Source organism: Martes martes, assembly GCF_963455335.1.
Source record: "Martes martes genome assembly, chromosome: 6".
In the NCBI taxonomy this organism is placed as follows: Eukaryota; Metazoa; Chordata; class Mammalia; order Carnivora; family Mustelidae; genus Martes; species Martes martes.
Window position 1 is genome coordinate 110,353,233 of NC_137893.1, and position 19,762 is coordinate 110,372,994.

A 19,762-nucleotide genomic window follows, 5' to 3' on the forward strand; every position below is an offset into this window, starting at 1 on the left:
TAGCGATCAAGCAAAAACCTGGAATGCACAATTATACTTCCAATAAAATACTTAATAAGACTTCTTTAAAGTTAGAAAGTGCCAGTCTTTGTCTTTAGACATACTCAAATGGTATGGCCTAAAACAAATCACCACCACCAAAACAAAAACAGACATGCTTTAAGTATTATTCTGAGAAAGGAAATCTGCTACATCTTTAAACATAATTCACAGTAAATTTCAAAGAGTAAAATGACATAACAAAAACATCAGTAAAAAAAATTAAAATATTCCCACACACAACTTCAAAACAGCAATGCACTGCCTGTGTATGATGAAATTATTTTCACTGTTTGCTTACCTTATGAAATTTTGTTATGTTTATGTTTGTATATGTGTTGGGGGGTTAGGATATTGGTGGGACAAGCAGAAATAAAAATTTTGCTACTTCTTTATTATGGGTCTGATTCAAATAAACAGAACCAAATATAATAAAATGCTTAGGAATAAATTTAATAAACAAAGAGACAAAAGACTTGATACACTGAAAACTACAAAACACTGCTGAAAGAAACTCAAGTAGACATAAGTAAATGTAAAGACATGCCACGTTAATGTACTTAAAGCCTTAATATTGTTAAAATAACAATATCACTGAAAGTGATCTAGAGAATGAACACAATGCCTATGAAAAGTACAAAGGTGTTTTTGCAAAAGTGGTTTTGTTTGCAGAAATAGAAAAACCCATCCTAAAATTCATATGGAATTTCTAAAAACCTCAAATAGCCAAAACAATCTTACAGAAGAAGCTATAAGCCTCTTATTTCCTTATTCCAAAACTTACTACAGAGGAGCACAATGGAGGAGGAGTAAGAGACCTAAATTTCATCTGGTCCCAGGAATTCAGCTAGACAGTTATGAAACCATTCTGAACACCCACAAACTCAACTGGAGATCAAAGAAAAGAATAACAATTCTATGAACAGTAAAGCGACCACTTTCTGGAAATGTATATTTTCCAAGGGTCACTGTTACCCTTTTAGCATTTTTTTCTCTCACTCATCTTTTCTTCTGTGGACAAAATGACAAAACGGAAAAACTCACCTCAAATGAAAAGAAGCAGTATCGACTCCCAGGAACCTAATCAATACGGACATTAGTAAGGTATCAGAACTAGAGTTCAGAATGACGATTATAAAGATATCAGCTGGCCTTGAAAAAAAAGCAGAGAAGATACTAAAGAATCCATTTCAGGAGAAATAAAAGAAAATATAACCAAATCGAAATCAAAAAGGCTATTAATGAGGTGAACTAAAAAATGGAGGCTCTAACTGCTAGGACAAATGAGGCAGAAGAGAGAATTAGTGATATAGAAGACCAAATGATGGAGAACAAAGAAGCTGAGAAAAAGACAAACAACAACTGGACATCAAAGGGAGAATTCAAGAGATAAGTATACCATAAGAAGAAACAATATTAGAATAATTGGGATTCCAGAAGAAGAAAGAAAGAAAGAGGGGCAGAAGGTATAATGGAGCAAATTATACAAGAGATTTCCCTAAAATGGCAAAGGGAACAAGCAACAAAATCCAGGAGGCACAGAGAATCCCTCTCAAAATCAATAACAATAGGCCCACACCCCATCATCTAATAGTAAAACTTACAAGTCTTACTGACAAAGAGAATAAACCTGAAAGCAGCTCAGGACAAGAAGTCTGTACCATACAATGGTCGAAATATTAGACTGGCAGCACACTTATCCACAGAGAACTGGCATGCCAGAAAGAACTGGCATGATGTATTCAGAGCACTAAATGAGAAAAATATCCAGCAAACGAATACTATATCCAGCTAGGATACCATTGAAAATAAAAGGAGAGATAAAAAGCTTCCAGGACAAACAAAAATTAAAAGAATTTGCAAACACCAAACCAGCCCTACAGGAAATACTGAAAGGAGTCCTCTATGCAAAGAGAGAGCCTAAAAGTAGTAGACCAGAAAGGAATAGAGACAAGGTACAGTAAAAGTCACCCTACAGGCAATACGATGGCACTAAATTCCTACCTTTTAATAGCTATCCTGAATATAAATGGGCTAAATGTCCCAATCAAAAGACGCAGGGTATCAGCATGGATTAAAAAACAAACAAGCAAACAAACAAAAAAACAAGATCCATCAATATACTGTCTACAAGAAACTCATTTTAGACCCAAGGAAACCTCCAGATTTAAAGTGAGGGGGTGGAAAACAATTTATCATGCTTATGGACATCAAAAGAAAAGCTGGGGTGGCAATCCTTATATCAGATAAATCAGATTTTAAGCCAAAGATTATAATAAGAAATTAGGAAGGACACTATATCATACTCAAAGGGTCTGTCCAACAAGAAGATCTAACCGTTTTAAATATCTATGCCCCTAACATGGGAGCAGACAACTATATACACCAATTAACAACAAAACCAAAGAAACACATTGACAATAATAAAATAATAGTAGGAGACTTTAACACCCTCCTCATGAAATGGACAGATCATGCAAGCAAAAGATCAACAAGGAAATAAAGGTCTTAAATGACACACTGGACCAGATGGACATCACAGTTCTATTCAGAACACTCCATCCCAAAGCAACAGAATACACATTCTTCTCTACTGCACATGGAACATTCTCCAGAATAGATCACATCTTGGGTCACAAATCAGGTCTCACCCAGACCAAAAGATTAGGATCATTCCCTGCATATTTTCAGATCACAATGCTCTGAAGCTAGAACTCAATCACAAGAGGAAAGTTGGAAAGAACTCAAATAAATGGAGGCTAAAGAGCATCCTACTAAAGATGAACGAGTCAATCAGAACATTAAAGAAGAATTGAAAAAAATTCATGGGAACAAATAAAAGTCAAAATACAACTGTTCAAAATCTTTGGGACACAGCAAAGGCGGTCTTGAGATGAAAGTATATGGCTATACAAGCCTTTCTCAAGAAACAAGAAAGGTCTCAAATATACAACCTACCCCCACACCTAAAGGAGATGGAGAAAGAACAGCAAACAAAGCCTAAACCCAGCAAGCGAAAAGAAATCATAAAGATCAGAGCAGAAATCAATGAAATAGAAACCAAAAGAACAGTAGAACAGATCAAGAAAGTAGGAGTTGGTCCTTAGAACAAATGAGACTGATAAACCCCTGGCCAGACTTATCAAAAAGAAAAGATAAAGGACCCAAATAAATAAAATCATGAATGAAAGAGGAGAGATCACAACCAACGTTTAAGAAACACAAACAATTATAAGAACATATTATGAACAACTATATGCCAGGAAATTAAAACAATCCAGAAAAAATGGATGCATTCCTAGAGACATATAAACTACTAAAACCAAACCAGGAAGAAATAGAAAACCTGAGCAGACCCATAACCAGTAAGGAGATTGAAACAGTCATCAAAAATCTCCCAACAAACAAGAGCCCAGGGCTAGATGGCTTCCCTGAGGAATTCTACCAAACATTTAAAGAAGAATTACTACCTATTCTCCTGAAACTGTTCCAAAAAATAGAAATGGAAGGAAAACTTCCAAACTCATTTTATGAGTCCAGCATTACCTTCATCCCAAAACCAGACAAAGACTCCATTAAAAAGGAGAATTACAAACCAACATTGCTGAGGAACATGAATGCAGAAATTCTCACCAAAATATTAGCCAATAGGATCCAACAGTACATTAAAAGGATTATTCACCATGACAAAGTGGGATTTATTCCTGGGCTGCAAGGTTGGTTCAACATTCACAAATCAATCTATGTGATATAATACATTAATAAAAGAAAGAACAAGAACTTGTTGATATGATACTCTCAATAGATGCTGAAAAAGCATTTGACAAAGTACAGCATCCTATCTTGATCAAAACTCTTCAAAGTGTAAGGATACAGGGTACATACCTCAATATCATCAAAGCCATCTATGAAAAACCCACAGTGAATACCATTCTCAATGGGGAAAAACTGAGAGCTTTTCCTTTAAGGTCAGGAATACAGCAGGAATGTCTACTATCACCTCTGCTACTCAACATAGTACTAGAAGTCCTAGCCTCAGCAATCAGAAAACAAAAAGAAATTAAAGGCATCTGAATTGGCAAAGAAGAAGTCAAACTATCACTCTGAAGATGATATGATACTTTTATTGAAAACCCAAAAGACTCCACCCCAAAAATGCTAGAACTCATACAGGAATTCAGTAAAGTATCAGGATATAAAATCAGTGCACAGAAATCAGTTGCATTTCTATATACCAACAGCAAGATAGAAGAAAGAGAAATTAAGGAGCTGATCCCATTTCCAACTGCACCCAAAACCATAAGATACCTAGGAATAAATCTAACCAAAGAGGCAAAGAATCTATACTCAGAAAACTATAGAATACTCATGAAAGACATGGAGGAAGACACAAAGAAATGGAAAAACTTCCATGTTCATAAATTGGAAGAACAAATATTGTCAAAATGTGTATGCTACCCAGAGCAATTGACATATTTAATGCAATCCCCATCAAAATACCATCAACTCTGTTCAAAGAAATGGAGCAAATAATCCTAAAATGTGTATGGAGCCAGAAAAGACCCTGAATTGCCAGAGGAATGTAGAAAAAGAAAACCAAAGCTGGTGGCATCACAATTCCAGACTTCAAGCTCTATTACAAAGCTGTAATCATTGAGACAGTGTGGTACTGGCACAAAAACAGACACACAGATCTGTGGAACAGAATGGAGAGCCCAGAAATGGACTCTATGGTAAACTAATCTTTGACAAAACAAGAAAGAATGTCCAATGGAAAAAAAGACTTTTTTAAACAAATGGTGTTGAGAAAGTTTGACAACCACATTCAGAAGAATGAAACCAGACCATTTCCTTATACCACACACACACAAAAAGATTCAAAATGGATGAAAGACCTAATTGTGAGATAGGAATCCAACAAAATCCTTGAGGAGAACACAGGCAACAACCTCTTCGACCTCACCTGTAGCAACTTCTTTAGAAATATCGCCGAAGGCAAGGGAAACAAGGGCAAAAATGAACTACTGGAACTTCATCAAGATCAAAAGCTTTTGCACAGCAATGGAAACAGTCAACAAAACCAAAAGACAACCGAGAGAATGGAGAAGATATTTGCAAATGACATATCAGATAAAGGGCTAGTATCCAAAATCTGTAAAGAACTCATCAAAGTCAAAACCCAATGAACAAATAATCCAATCAAGAACTGGGCAGAAGACAGGAACTGACATTTCTGCAAAGAAGAAATCCAAATGGCCAACAGACACATGAAAAAATGTTCAACATCACTTGGCATCAGGGAAATACAAATCAAAATCACAGTGAGATACCACCTCACACCAGTCAGAATGGCTAAAATTAACAAGTCGGGAAATGACAGATGTTGGTGAGGATACAGAGAAAGGGGGAATCCTTCTATACTGTTGGTGGGAATGCAAGCTGGTACAGTCACTCTGGAAACAGTATGGAGGTTCCTCAAAAAGTTGAAAATAGAGCTACCCTACACCAAGCAATCACACTACTCAGTATTTACCCTAAAGACACAAATGTAGTGATTCATAGAGGCACATGCACCTGAATGTGTATAGCAGCAATGTCTACAATAGCCAAACTATGGAAAGAGCCTAGATGTCCATCAACAGATGAATGGATAAAGAAGATGTAGTGTGTGTGTGTGTGTGTGTGTGTGTACAATGGAATATCACACAGCCATTAAAAAAAAAAAACCACCAAAATCTTGCCATTTGCCACAACACGGATGGAACTAGAGGGTATTATACTAAGTGAAATCGGTCAATCAGAGAAAGACAACTATCGTATCTCACTGATTTGAGGAATTTGAGAAACAAGACAGAGGATCATAGTGGAAGGGAGGGAAAAATGAAACAAGACAAATCCAGAGAGGGAGACAAACCATAAGAGACTCTTAATCTCAGGAAACAAACTGAGGGTTCCTGGACTGGAGGTGGGTAGGAGGGATGGGGTGGCTGGGTGATGGACACTGGGGAAGGTATGTGCTGTGGTGAGTGCTGTGAATTGTGTAAGACTGATAAATCACAGACGTGTACCCCTGAAACAAATACTACATTATATGTTAATTTAAAAAAAAACTACAAAGTTACAGTAAAGCTACAGTAATCAAAACAGATAAATCACAGATGTGTACCCCTGAAACAAATAATACATTATATGTTAATTAAAAAAAAAAAAACTACAAAGCTACAGTAACCAAAACAGCTTTACTGGCATAAAGGCAGATATATAACCAATGGAAGAGACCCCAGAAATGAACTCTCCCATATATGATCCAGTGATATTTGATAATGGTGCCAAGACCATTCAATGGGAGAAGGCCAGTCCTTTCAACAAATGGTGCTGGGTAAGGGTCATGCAAATGCAAAAGAATGAAACTGGACCCTTACCCTTAACCATATACAAAAGTTAATTCAATATATAAAAAGACGTAAACCTAAGAGTGGAAGCTATTAAACTTTTAGGGATATAAAGGGGGAACATCTTCATGGCACTGGACTTGGCAATTGTTTTTTGGATAGCATACTGAAAGATAGGTAAAACAAAAACATTAGATAAATTGGACTTCATCAAGATTAAAAACTTTAGTGCATCAAGGACACTATTAACACAGTGAAAAGGCAACCCAAGACTGGGAGAAAATCTTTGCAAATCATATATATGATAAGGAGTTAATATTCAGATTATTAAAAAAAAACTCTTACAACTTGACAATAAAATATAAATAATTTAAAAATGGGCAAAGGACTTGAATGAACATTTCTATAAAGAAAATATACAAATGGTCAATAATCAAATGAAAAGATGCTCAACATCACTAATTATTAGGGAGATGCAAATCAAAGCCACAATGATATATCACTTCACAACCATAAGGTTGATTATTATCAAAACAACAGAAAATTAAGTGTTTGCAAGAATGTGGAAAAACTGAAAGCCTTGTGCATTTCTGGTGGGAATATAAAATGGTACACCACTGTGAAAAATAACTCAAAAAGCTAAACACAAAACTGAAATATGATCCAGCAATTCCATTTCTAAGTATATACACAGAAGAATTGAAAGCAGGGACTCAAACATACTTGTACATCAGTTACCACAGCAGCACTATTCACAATAGCCAAAAGTTGGAAATGATCCAAATGTGCACCAACAGATAAACAAAATGTGAAATATACATATAACCCAATATTATTGAGTCTTAAAAAGGAATGAAATTTTGATACATCTACAACATGGATGAATCCTGAAGACATTATACAAACTGAAATAAGCCATACACAAAATAACAAATACAGAATAATTCCACTTACATAAGATACCCCGAATAGGCAAATATCTAGAGAAAATATATACATAGTAGATATACTATATATATATATATATGGTATATGTATATAGTAAATATATATATAGTATCTATACTATATATATAGTGTATATATATAGTAAATATATATATATAGTAAATGTAGTGATATAATAAAATAAAAAATTATATTTAAAACTTGGTGAATCTAAAGGTTACCCAGGCCAATTAGCTGTAAAAGCTAATATATATATATTTACTATATATATACTATATATATTTACCATATTTATACTATATATATATTTACTATATATATACTATATATATTTACTATATATATAGTAAATGTAGTGATATGATAAAATCAAAAATTATATTTAAAACATAGTAAATCTATAGGTTACCCAGGCCAATTAGCTGTAAAAGCTCAAAGAATGCCTGTCAGAGGAGAATTTATTGAAGTATTTAATTAACATTAGACTGTATGTTTAGAAATGTGTTTCAGTATTATATATAAAAGTTGTTTTAAGAAGCCATTAACTTATTCTAATTAGATACTTAGTTTTATAAATGTCTACAACATAAAATGGATTTTTTTCCCTTGAGTTCTATGGCACCATTTAAGAACTTGAAAAATCCTATATACGGAACTATAACAATAGCAGCTTGCAGCTTTCTGAGCTGTTTCAGTCAAAAGGAACTAACACTACATACCTTATTTCTTTTAATTCCCATAACAAAAATAAAGGAAGTATATAACTCCATTATAAGGATGAGAAAAGTTAAGGTTTAGAAAGGTGAAGTAATGGGGCACCTGCGTGGTGCAGTGGGTTAATAATCTGACTCCTGATTTTGGTTCAGGCCAAGATCTCAGGGTTGTGAGACTAAGCCCCATGTCAGACTCCAAACTCAGCATGGAATCTACTAAAATTTCTCTCTCCCTCTGCTCCTCCCTGCACGTGTGTGTGCATGCGCACGCCCTCTCTCAAAAATAAATAAATAAATCTTTAAAAAAAAAGAAAAAGAAAGGTTAAGTAACAAGTTTATATAGCTGGTAAGGATCAGAAAAAGCACTCAAAACCAGATGTATGTGACAGCAAAATCTATGCCTCTGAAATGAGGTATGCAGGGACACCTGGGTGGCTCTGGCAGTTAAGTGTCTGCCTTTGGCTCGGGTCATAATCCCAGAGTCCTGGGATAGAGACCCGGCATCTGGCTCCCTGCTTAGCGGGAAGCCTGCTTCTCCCTCTCCTTCTGCCCCTTGCCCCCCCACCCGACTTGTGCTCCCTCTCTCAAATAAATAAAAATCTTAAAAAAAAAAGAAGAAGAAGAAATGAGGTATGCATACCCTACAAAATACATGGCAATGTGAAATCACAAGATCAACAGTTATCTCATGGGGATCTAATCTTAAGAAATTATAGTATTTTTACCAAAAAATCGTATAATCATCAAACTCTAAACTTCTGCATTTGCAAAAAAAAAAATCTAATTCATTTTATAATAAACATGGATTCAAATACAGAGTAAAAGGCAATACTAGCACAAAATTTTGAGATAGAGCATAACTTCAAAGAAATTTTCTATCAGGAGCTTCTCACAGGTCTGTCACCTCTAAAATGTACTGAGAAATGCAGAGGAATGAGTGGGCCTGTCTCTACTTTCTTTGACTAGGACTACTTGGATCCTAATGTTGAAGAGACACTAAGAGCACGTGGCTTTCTATTTCTGAATTATATCAACTGTGCGTAGAATGATGAATAAACAATTTTCATATTTCAAAGCAGTGCTTATCCCTTCACATTCATGTTAAACCCTCAATTATATAACAATAAGTTTATATGCCCAGAGTTTTTCTCCAGGCATGCCTATTACTCCTACCTGTTCCTAATTATTCCTATTATTCTAAGAGGCCCAGAAAATGAAAGGTAGATAAGAATTTCAATCCATATTCAAGAATAATACATTTATATAACAAAAAGAATAAGTGGTAAATTGATTGTGTGGCAGGTTTTAGCCAGTATAATAAGAAAAAAAAAAAAAAACATGGAACTCTTAGATTGAAAAGGAAGAAATAAAATTGCCTTTTAGCAGCCAACATGTTCATGTACATAAAAATTCCTTAGGAATCTATAAAAAGACTACTAGAAGTAATAATTTAGCCAGGTTGCATGATATGACATCAATGTACAAAAACAAATTTCTACATACTAAAAGCCAAAAATTGAAAACTGAAATTAAGCAAAATCATGTGTAACTGTATAAACAAAAATACAGAAAAATTTATCAAAATATTCGAGAGACCTTTATGCTTAATATACAAAATATTGCAAAGAGAACTTTCAGATACAATAAATAAATGGAAAGATCTCATGTTCATGGACTAGAAATTTTTAACATAAAGAATAAAAGGTATTTTTCAGATTCCGAGCCTTTTGAGATGGAAAAGACCTCTGGGGTACCAGACAAAACAGCTAACAGCTAAGATGGGCCTCCAAACAGTGGGGTTGACCTTCTCAGGAGGCCTCCTGCCCCAAAATCTGCCTTTAAAAACCTTCACTTGCAGGGGGGCCTGGGTGGCTCAGTGGGTTAAAGCCTCTGCCTTCAGCTCAGGTCAGGATCCTAGGGTCCTGGGATTGAGCCCCACCCTGACCCGGCATCCGGCTCTCTGTTCAGTAGGGAGCTTGCTTCCTCCTCTCTCTCTGCCTGCCTCTCTGCCTACTTGTGATCTCTGTCTGTCAAATAAATAAATAAAATCTTTAAAAAAAAAAAAAACCAAAAAACCTTCACTTGCAAGCCATCAGGTAGTTCAGGTCTTCAGAGCATTAGCTCCCTGCTATCCTAGGTGGTGCCACAGCAATAAATAGCCTTTTTTTCTTCACTGCAAAAGGCTGGTGTCAGTTTTAGTGGCTTACAAACTTTCATTTGGTTCAAGTTTACAATGTCAATTCTCCCCAAATTTGCCTACAGATTCAAAGTAATCCTAACAGAAATCCCAGTGGATATTCTGTAGAATTTTAAGTTGATTCTAAAATTTACAAGAACATGCAGAAGAGCTAGCATAGCTAAAACAATATTGAAAAAGAGAAACAAAACTGAAGAATTTATAGTCCTTGATTTCCTGACTGACTGTATAACAAATCAGTAATCAAGTTTCATCATAAGGACATACGAATCAATGGAGCAAAAGAGAAAGTCCTGAAATAGACCCACACATATACATGATCAATTGGTTTGGCAAAAGTATCAAGGAAAGTCAATGAGCAAAGAAGAGTCTTTACAAAAATGCTGCCGAAACAAGTGAATATCCGTATGGAAAATAAACCCTGAGGTTATACCATCCCACAAAATTAACTTAAAATGGACTATGAACCTAAAATTTAAAAGCTAAAACCATAAAATTTCTAGAAGAAAACATATGAAAAAATGATTGCAATAAAAATTTAAGGAACATCTCTTTGAATGACAGTTTAAGAAAACATAAAGGCAAGCTATAAAGAGACAACATTCACAATACATATATTTCACAAAGTACTTAATGCTGAATATATAAAGAATTCCTGTAACTCACTCATAAAACAATTAATTTTTAAAAAGGACAAAAGATATACACAGGCATTTTAAAGAAAATACACAATAAGAATACTAAAAAAATGCTCACTATCATTAGTCACCGAGGAAATGCAAATCAAAACCATAATGAAATAGTATCATACATCCATCAGAATGACTATTACAAAGTTACAATATAAGAGTTGACAAGGATGTGAAGCAATTTGAAATCTCATATTGCTGTGGGAAATGGAAAATGGTACAACTACTTTGGAAAATACTTTGGCAGTTTCTTATAAAGTTATATGTACATTAAACATTAGACCCAGAAATTCTACTATTTACCCAACAAAAATGAATGAAATGAAAACACACATCTATACCAGATGTTCACATAAGCATTATTCCTAATAATCTCTAACTGGAAATAACTCAAATCTCCACTAAAAGGTGAGTGGATAAACAAATTGTGACATAGACATATACACCAGGATGCTACCCAGCAGTAAAACAGAATCAATTACTGAAAGAAAACACTCAACACAGACAAAACTCAAGAAATATTTTGTTGCACCAAAAAAGCCAGAAAAAAAGATTATACTACACTCTATGATTTCATTTACATGAAATTATAAAGCACGTGAAACTAAACCACAATGACGGAAGGACATCAACAGCTATCTGGGGTTTGAGTTCAGTGGGACAGACGAAGACATCAAGTAGCTTTTTAGAGTAATGTGATCTTCCATATCTACACATCTGTATTTGGCAAGATCAGTCTGCACACGTAATAAGTTGATTTAAAAATCCCTCTAAAAATAGGTTCCGTGAAATAGGACAGGGCATGTTTAAATCAAGGCAGCTAATGTTAGACCAGGTTATAAATATTTATAAAAAAAGCCATATAAAAAATATAGAATTAAGATAAGGTTGAGGAGATTAAAACAGAACAAAACAAAAAAAACAGCTGAGGAGGGTTTCATCATACTTTTGGTATTATAAAGACAATCACCCCACAAAAAAGGAGTAGTGAGTCTTTAATAAAACTGATTCTAACAGAAGGTTTAAAAAGTAATACACAATAGATCTGATTACGATATATCTTTTAAAAACTCTTTCAAAAAGCAGCTTTTTAAGGTGAGCAGTCAATGCATTTCCTTACTTCCATTCTAATTTCAAGAGGAAGACAAAGCAGAACTCAACCTGACCAACCCTTTCATTGGGCTCTCTCAAACATTTTTTTAAACTTAGCCAAAACCCACTTTATAGCTTCATCTTGCCTAACTTTCCTTAAACCAGTCTATTCACTGCACTGTCTAAATTACAACTTGTATAATAGTATATTATACACAAAGCTTGATGTTTAAAATGCCAGATACAGAATGGACAATACAGAAGTCTGTGGCCAGAAGTTCTAGCTACTTTTTAGACTTGAGGTTGTATTATTATGCCCTTAGTTCAATGTAGGTACTTCAGTTTATGTACCACTGTCTGAAGAATTCAAGGCTAGCAAATGATAGTTTCAAAAATGAAAAGATGTAAAAGAAGGAAAGAAAGGAAGGGAAGGGAGGAAGGAAGGATTAATTAATGGTCTTTTGTCCTAAAAAATACCTTTCTACATATTTTCAGAAACATACCATCTAACAATGAAGCAAATTCTTTTACTTTCAGTTAGGGTTCCTGAGTTCTAATATGGATCCCAGTTCTCGTTTTTATGGAGAAGTCCCACCTGCAAAATGTGTTAGCAACATACTACATTACTTTTATTTTAATTCAAATTTCCCAGCACCTCTGTTAAAACACTTGCTGTACACATGAGTAAATGAATGAAGCTCAGAGAGGTGTGTAACTGGCCTGAACTACCAAATGACAGAACTATGATTCAAAATCACTTTACCTCCGAAATTCATGCTCACAAGTACCACACTGTAATGCCTCACAAAGAGAACTCAATTACTCTACAAGGTCCATATAAACTTGGGAAAAGAGTGACAACATAATTTTTTTAAAACTCCATTTACCTTCAGGGGACGCAGAGCACCACAAAATTTTGTCCACCAGCTGTTTTCAATGAATTCTAAGTGCCTCTCTCTTTTCCTAAGTGTTCGTAACCGTTCTTCAAATTGTTTTAAGGCGCGTTTATCCCTTGCTGGCAAAGGTCGACCATCTTTGCTCTGTAAATAACAGAACAAAATATAACAGTTTTTTACAGTTAAGGTCTTAGTAAAATACCCATCAGATTTAGCAAATCATGCAACAAAACCTTTTTTAGGTTGGATATGCCTTAGGCAAATTTACGAACTGAAAAAAAAAAATGTGACAATACACATCTCTGAAACAAGATCAGCATCAAAATGTAGATGTGTGTACATTTACTAATGAACTTCTTGATTCCTGTTTTCCAACTATATGGTAAAGTTATGTGGAAAGAAGATAAATATCTTTAAAAATGCCTTTTTAACAGGGTACTTTATTCAATTTTCACCATTACTCTTTCTCACCTCCAAGCTCCTCTTCTATCCCTTATCTTAATATATTTGGTTCTACCCCTTATCTCCCTTTGGTCAGCCCGATTCAGATACCAGCAGAGAGATATAATACTAGTATGTGCTATGCAGAGATATTTATAACAATTGCTAAGAACTGTCACTTTCTTATTCTCCAAGTACTTTTGCAAATAAGTCATGTTTTCTTTGGCCAACCTACTGATAGGTAACTTTCATCCATCTATTTTTATGTGATGCTTACTGTAACCACAAGCAGTACCTATCCCATGGTGGTTAAAAGATAACACTTTCCCACTGTAACTACACTGTCCCCAAGTGTCTTCAATCAGATACAATAATAAATTACAATAATATGACAATTTCTAAATACAAAAAAAGGTGAAACATAAATTTGTTTGCTTTTATTGGAAGCAACAAGAAAAATATTTATAGAACTACATTTTTAAAATGTAAAGACATCAGGGGCACCTCGGTGGCTCAGCTGGTTGAGCAAGTGGTCATGATCCTGGGGTCCTGGGATGGAGTCCTGCATTGGGCTCCCTGCTCAGCGGGGAATCTGCTTCTCCCTTTCCCTCTCCCTCTGCTCCTCCCCTAACTCATGCTTGCACTTGCTCGCTCGCTCTCTCTCAAATCTTTAAAAAAAAAAAAAAAAAAAAAGTAAAGACATCAGATATTAAAATGTTAATATCCCTATTCAGGTTTAAATAGGTTCTTAAGAGAGAGACAACAAAATTGCTCTCTAGCATATGCCAGTGCAGCCTCATCTGAAATCATAGATATAATGAAGACAATATTCAAAAATATCATTTAATAAAGAGATCTATACAGCTATAATGATCTCTTTACATAATGGCACTGCCATGCTCTTCTGGAACTGTTGTCTTCCATACCTTAAGATAATTGCCTCTCAAACTTTATCATGCATAACAATTACCTGAAAAGTTTGTTAAACACAGATTTCTAGATCCTATAAATAAAATTTAGTTGGTCTTGGGTGGGGCCTAATATGTGCATTTCTACCAAAGCCCTAGGAGATGCGGGTGCTACCGCTCCAGAGACCATACTTTGCATACACTAGACTATATTTAATTATCTTCACTCCTTTAAGTCAAATACAATGGGTACTATTCAAACTTTTTCCCAAAAGGCACCTCAGAGAGAGGTATTTTGGGAAGGACAAAGAATAAAACAAACATTCCCTTCTAGAAGACATATCCAGGCAATAATACTTCAAGTGTGTGGCATGAGAAAAAAACAGTACTTTGTATCCTAAACATATAATTTTTCTCAGAAATGCCATTCTAGTATCCAAAGGATAACAATAATGAGGTAGCTTTACTTAACAACTAGCTTTCACTATTTCAGGAAAAAATCAGTATATTAAGGGTCCACTAAAAATAAACCCAAGTTATCTATTTGGTGAATATCTCAGTGGAGTGAGGGGTAGAGGCCCACTCTGCTTTGCCTACTGACCAAAACAACAGAAGAAGAATTTTGGTCAGAGAAACAAACACCAGGATAGAAAACCAGCAGTTAACTAATTATTTCATGGGGCGGGGGGGGGGGGGGGTAGTTATAAAGCAGATGAATACACACCCTTTGTTTAAAAAAAAGTAAAATGTTAAAGCTTCCCTTCACACTGCCCTTTCCTGTTACCACCATTAAGCAATACAATATCCTTCTACACATTTTCTACGTATTTGCACGCATGCATATATGCTAATATGAGTTTTTGTTGTACATAATAGCTAACATTTCTTGAGCACATTTCTTGTACCTAAAACTGATCTGTTCTTTAACATTTATTCTCCCCAAATCTTCAGAATAAAACTTTGAAGTTGGTAGTAACTTATTTCCATTTATTAAATGAGGAGAAAAAGCCCCACAGATAACTACATGCATAATAAGGAGGGTTAGAATTTTAACTGAGTCTGTTTTAATTATATAAAGATATATTCTTTAGTCTATATAAATCCAGCTCATTTTTTTTCATCACTGCATACCACATTATACCATGGTATATTAATAAATACCTTATTTTTGAACACTTAGATTGTTTTCTTTTTTGGGAGCATAAACAACGTGCATGAATATCCTTTTTCACCCAGATATAAGTATATATACATACTTGAGTAGGAGATGTTCCTAGACATCAACTGCTTTTAAACTTTAACTTTATTAAATGGGAGTAAACTTTATTAATTAAACTTTATTAAACTTTACTAAAACTTTAAACTTTAATTAAACTTTAACTTTATTAAAAAGGGATGTTTTTTTGTATAGGCACATATCGTAATTATTTTCTTTAAAAAGCTGTATATTTTACATTCCCACAAGCAATATATCTATCCCCAAAATCCCATTAACATCTGACAAAGATAAATATTGCAAAGACTTCTAAAAGTTAAAAGTAATATTGAGTTGTTCTAATTAGCATATCTCTGATTATTATCTCTGATTACAGGGGGACCAACCATCATGGTCTCTGTACTCCAAATTCCACATTCTGGAAAATCCCCTCAAGTTCCAGGCAAACTGGGATGCTTGGCAAACTTCTTACTGCTGAAGAGCTGAAGCATCATTTTACATTTTCACTGGAGAGTTTAATTTTTCCTTCAGTAAACTCTATTTGGGTCTTTTGTTCATTATTTCTATGTATTGCTTGTCCTTTTTTCTTACTGATTTGAAGATGTTCTTTATACATATCCATATTGCGATATCCTCCTATATTATAGACTCCTTTTGGTGGTGCTTTTGGGTACATAAATTTTAGAACTCAAAAATGTAAAACTCACCAATCTCTCAATTAGCATTTGGGGTTTTTTGTGGCTTGTTCAGAAAGATCTTCTATACAACAAGATAAAATTTTACTTCCACTTTCCCCTAATGTCTTGTAAATTTTGTATTTGATTTGAATTCAGGATTGTTTTACAATATGGTAGGGGAGTCTACGAAAATTTCGTATTTTGTCTTTTATAAATTTCCACCTAAACTTTAGAAAAACTATCATCCCTACAATACTCAATCTTCCCAATCAGGAACGGATGAAGTTCTCCATATATTTCAGTCTTCTATTATGTATTTCAATAACTTTTATAATTTCTACCAGGATGATTCTGACATTTCTTATTATTTTATAGTTTGCAGCTATTGTGAATGAGACCATTTTCTATTACATCTTCCAACTAGCTAATGATTTCTATATGTTTATATCCAGGGACTTTGATGAACTCTTATTAGTTCTATTAATTTATCAGTTCATTCTTTCATATTTTCCTAGTATATGATATCTGTGAATAATAAAAGATATTTCCCTTTTCCTCTCTCTCCCTCCAATGCTTATACCCGCATTCTTTCTTATCTGACAAGGACCTCCAGGAATATGCTAATGAGCAACAATGATACTGACTGCACTGACCCGTGTCTGACTTCAATGGGAATGTTTAATTCATCATTTAAGTATGATGCTCATTACAGGCTTCCTTTCCTAAGTACACTCTTCTCTTCTAATTTGGTAAGGCTTTTTTTAAAATCATAACTATAAATTGACTTTTATTAAATATTCTTTAGCATCTATTCAAATGCTTCTCATTTATTCTCAATACATTAAACTACTTTAATAAATTTTTTAATGTATCATCCTTGAATTTCTAGGATAAAACTGATCTGATAATTATAAAATATTCTCTTATTACAGCACAGGTTTGAATTGCTAATATTTTTCTTTATATTAAAACTATGTTCATAAGAGAGACCAGTACATATGTAGTCTTCTTTTTTGTATGCAATTATCATCTGGTTTCTATATCAGGATTATGCTAGTTTAATACATACTTAAAAATGTTTTACAAATAGGTTTTATATGTTCTACAAGTATTATTTATCTGTTCTATAAATACGTTCTATAAATTATGTTCGTCTGTTACTTCAAGGTGATAAAGAAGAAACTTCTTTGTGTTTTTAGAAGTACACTCAATTGGCAAGTGATTACATGTAATTTTTACCTTATTCCACTAGGACATAAAACTTGAACATAAGTGATACAGTAAAATCTGATGTTACACATGAAATCAATATATCTGGGAATGAGCAAGGTCTTGATCATACCTGAGCAAAACTTCCGCTTTTACTTATTAGAACACTGATAGAAATTCTCAAATTTTTAGTGTCTTGCATTTCACAGAAGACAAATTTTAAAACCATGGACATAGTTTGCTAAGGACATGTTGCAAAAAAATTCAAACGACATCAAAAATATGGGGTTGCAATGTCTAAGTCATATTCGAAAGTAGTGCAAAGACAATGCGCTTATATGCTTTCCAATTATAATAAAATAACAACTCACTTTTGATTTAATCGTTTGAATGTGTTGCTCCACTTCTTCAATGTCTTCAGTGTTTTCTAAACGTTCATAAGCAGCACTTCTAGTGCCTTTTATTAGATTTAAAGGTAATGCAGACATGCCATAGGCCTAAAAGAACAAAATAAAAATGTGTTTCATGACTACTATTTTATACATATTATACACAATTTTGAGGTAAAAATGTCCTTTAAACTTTAAAGGAAGTGCAAGGGTACAGTTGTGAAGGATTATAGTCACTGAAGAACAAAGTACCTGGGAGTGAATCATGATATACCATCTCGTAATTCTCTTGTTTATTTCACATTTACAGTTATATAAACTGACATGTGTAATACTAACTATTCACAGAAGAGATAATATGTATTCTTCAAAGGATAAGTTGCAAAATTACTGTAAATAGAATACCAAAGTAATAAACTGCAACTCCAGATTAATGAGGGGTTAAAAGAGTGTGAATTAGTAAAAACATTTTATAAAACTATTTTCTATGGAAAAAACAATTTTATCCAACTATATATAGTAAACCCTCACTAAAACATATTTTAATATATGCATGTTATTTAATTAGCATACCAATTATCTGTACACAATTTATTACAAGTTTTAAGTATAATTAATCATTTTGCTAAGTATTTTAAGTATTTTCCTGCAAGTAATTTTCTGTTGATTAGCATTAAGAATAAACATATTATTTTATATTTTTCCATATTAGCCAGCCCCAAATGACGACTTTTAATGGTAACTGTTAAAAACACTTAATAATGGCAGTTGCCACATAACCGTTACTCTAAATCATTAAATCTTTAGAAACAAAACTAATAACTATCACTTCCCGGCTGCAGCAACAGGCTCTAAAGCAGACACATTATATATTTAAATCTTTTTTATTTTCCTCCTGAACACACAGCCAAACTACTTTAGCCAGTCTCCCTGAAGTTAAGTAAGCTCATGAAATTGAGTTCAAGACAACAAATGTAGGCAGAAGTGATAAACGCAATTTCTTGGGCTTAACCCCAAAACTTCAAAATATCCTGGGTGATCCTGAATATTTTCTCTCAAAGTCTCTGCAACTTAGATGTCAACTCCGAAAAAGCTTCAGTGAAGATTTTAATTACAGTTGACCCTTGAATAACTTGGGGTGGAACTACAAGGGTCCACTTATACATGGATTCTTCATAAATACAATATAGTACTACAATGTATTTCCCTTAGACTTTAACAACATTGTTTTTCCTATTTTCTTTTAGGAATACAGTATATTACACATATAACATACAAAATATGTGTTAATTGACTATTTATGCTATCAGTAAGGCTTCTGGTCAACAATAGCCTATTAATAGTTAAGTTTGGGGAGAGTCAAAAATCATATGCAGATTTTCACACATGTGGGAAGATCAGCACCCCTAACCCCCATGTTGTTCACACATGCACATCACATCTTCTTTATCCATTCACCTGCTGGACACATAGGTTGCTTCCACGCCTTACCTATTGTAAATAATGTTGCAATGAACAGAGTGGTACATATGTCTTTTCAAATTAGTGTTTTTGGTTTTCATAAGATAAATAGCCAGCAGTAGAAATGCTGGATCATATGGTATTTCTATTTTTAATTTTTTGAGGAACCTCCATACTATTTTCTTTAGTGGCTGCACCAATTTGTATTCCCACCAACAGTACATGAGGGTTCTCTTTTCTCTTTATCTTCACCAAATGTGTTATTTCTTGTCTTTTTGATGTTAACCATTCCAACAAGGGTAAAGTAATACCTCATTGTGGTTTTGATTTGCATTTCCCTGATAATTAGTGATGCTGCATCTTTTCATGTGCCTGTTAGCCATTCATATGTCTTCTTAGAAAAATATCTATTCAGTCCCATTTTTAAATCAGGTTGGGATTTTTTTTTTGCTACTGAGTTGTATGAGTTCTTCCTATATTTTGGGTACCAACTCT

General features: G+C 34.0%; 1 protein-coding gene across 2 annotated transcripts in view; it reads right to left on the reverse strand.

Annotated features, from left to right (window-relative positions):
- LMBRD1 (LMBR1 domain containing 1) overlaps positions 1–19,762 on the reverse strand; it is a 138,356-nt gene that overhangs the window by 47,468 nt on the left and 71,126 nt on the right. For both annotated transcript variants that reach the window (XM_080805171.1, XM_080805172.1), the window contains 2 exons: positions 17,789–17,914; positions 12,958–13,110 (listed from right to left, as the gene is read on the reverse strand). In XM_080805171.1, the coding sequence (XP_080661297.1) occupies positions 12,958–13,110; positions 17,789–17,914 (279 nt within the window). The remainder of the gene's footprint in view (positions 1–12,957; positions 13,111–17,788; positions 17,915–19,762) is intronic.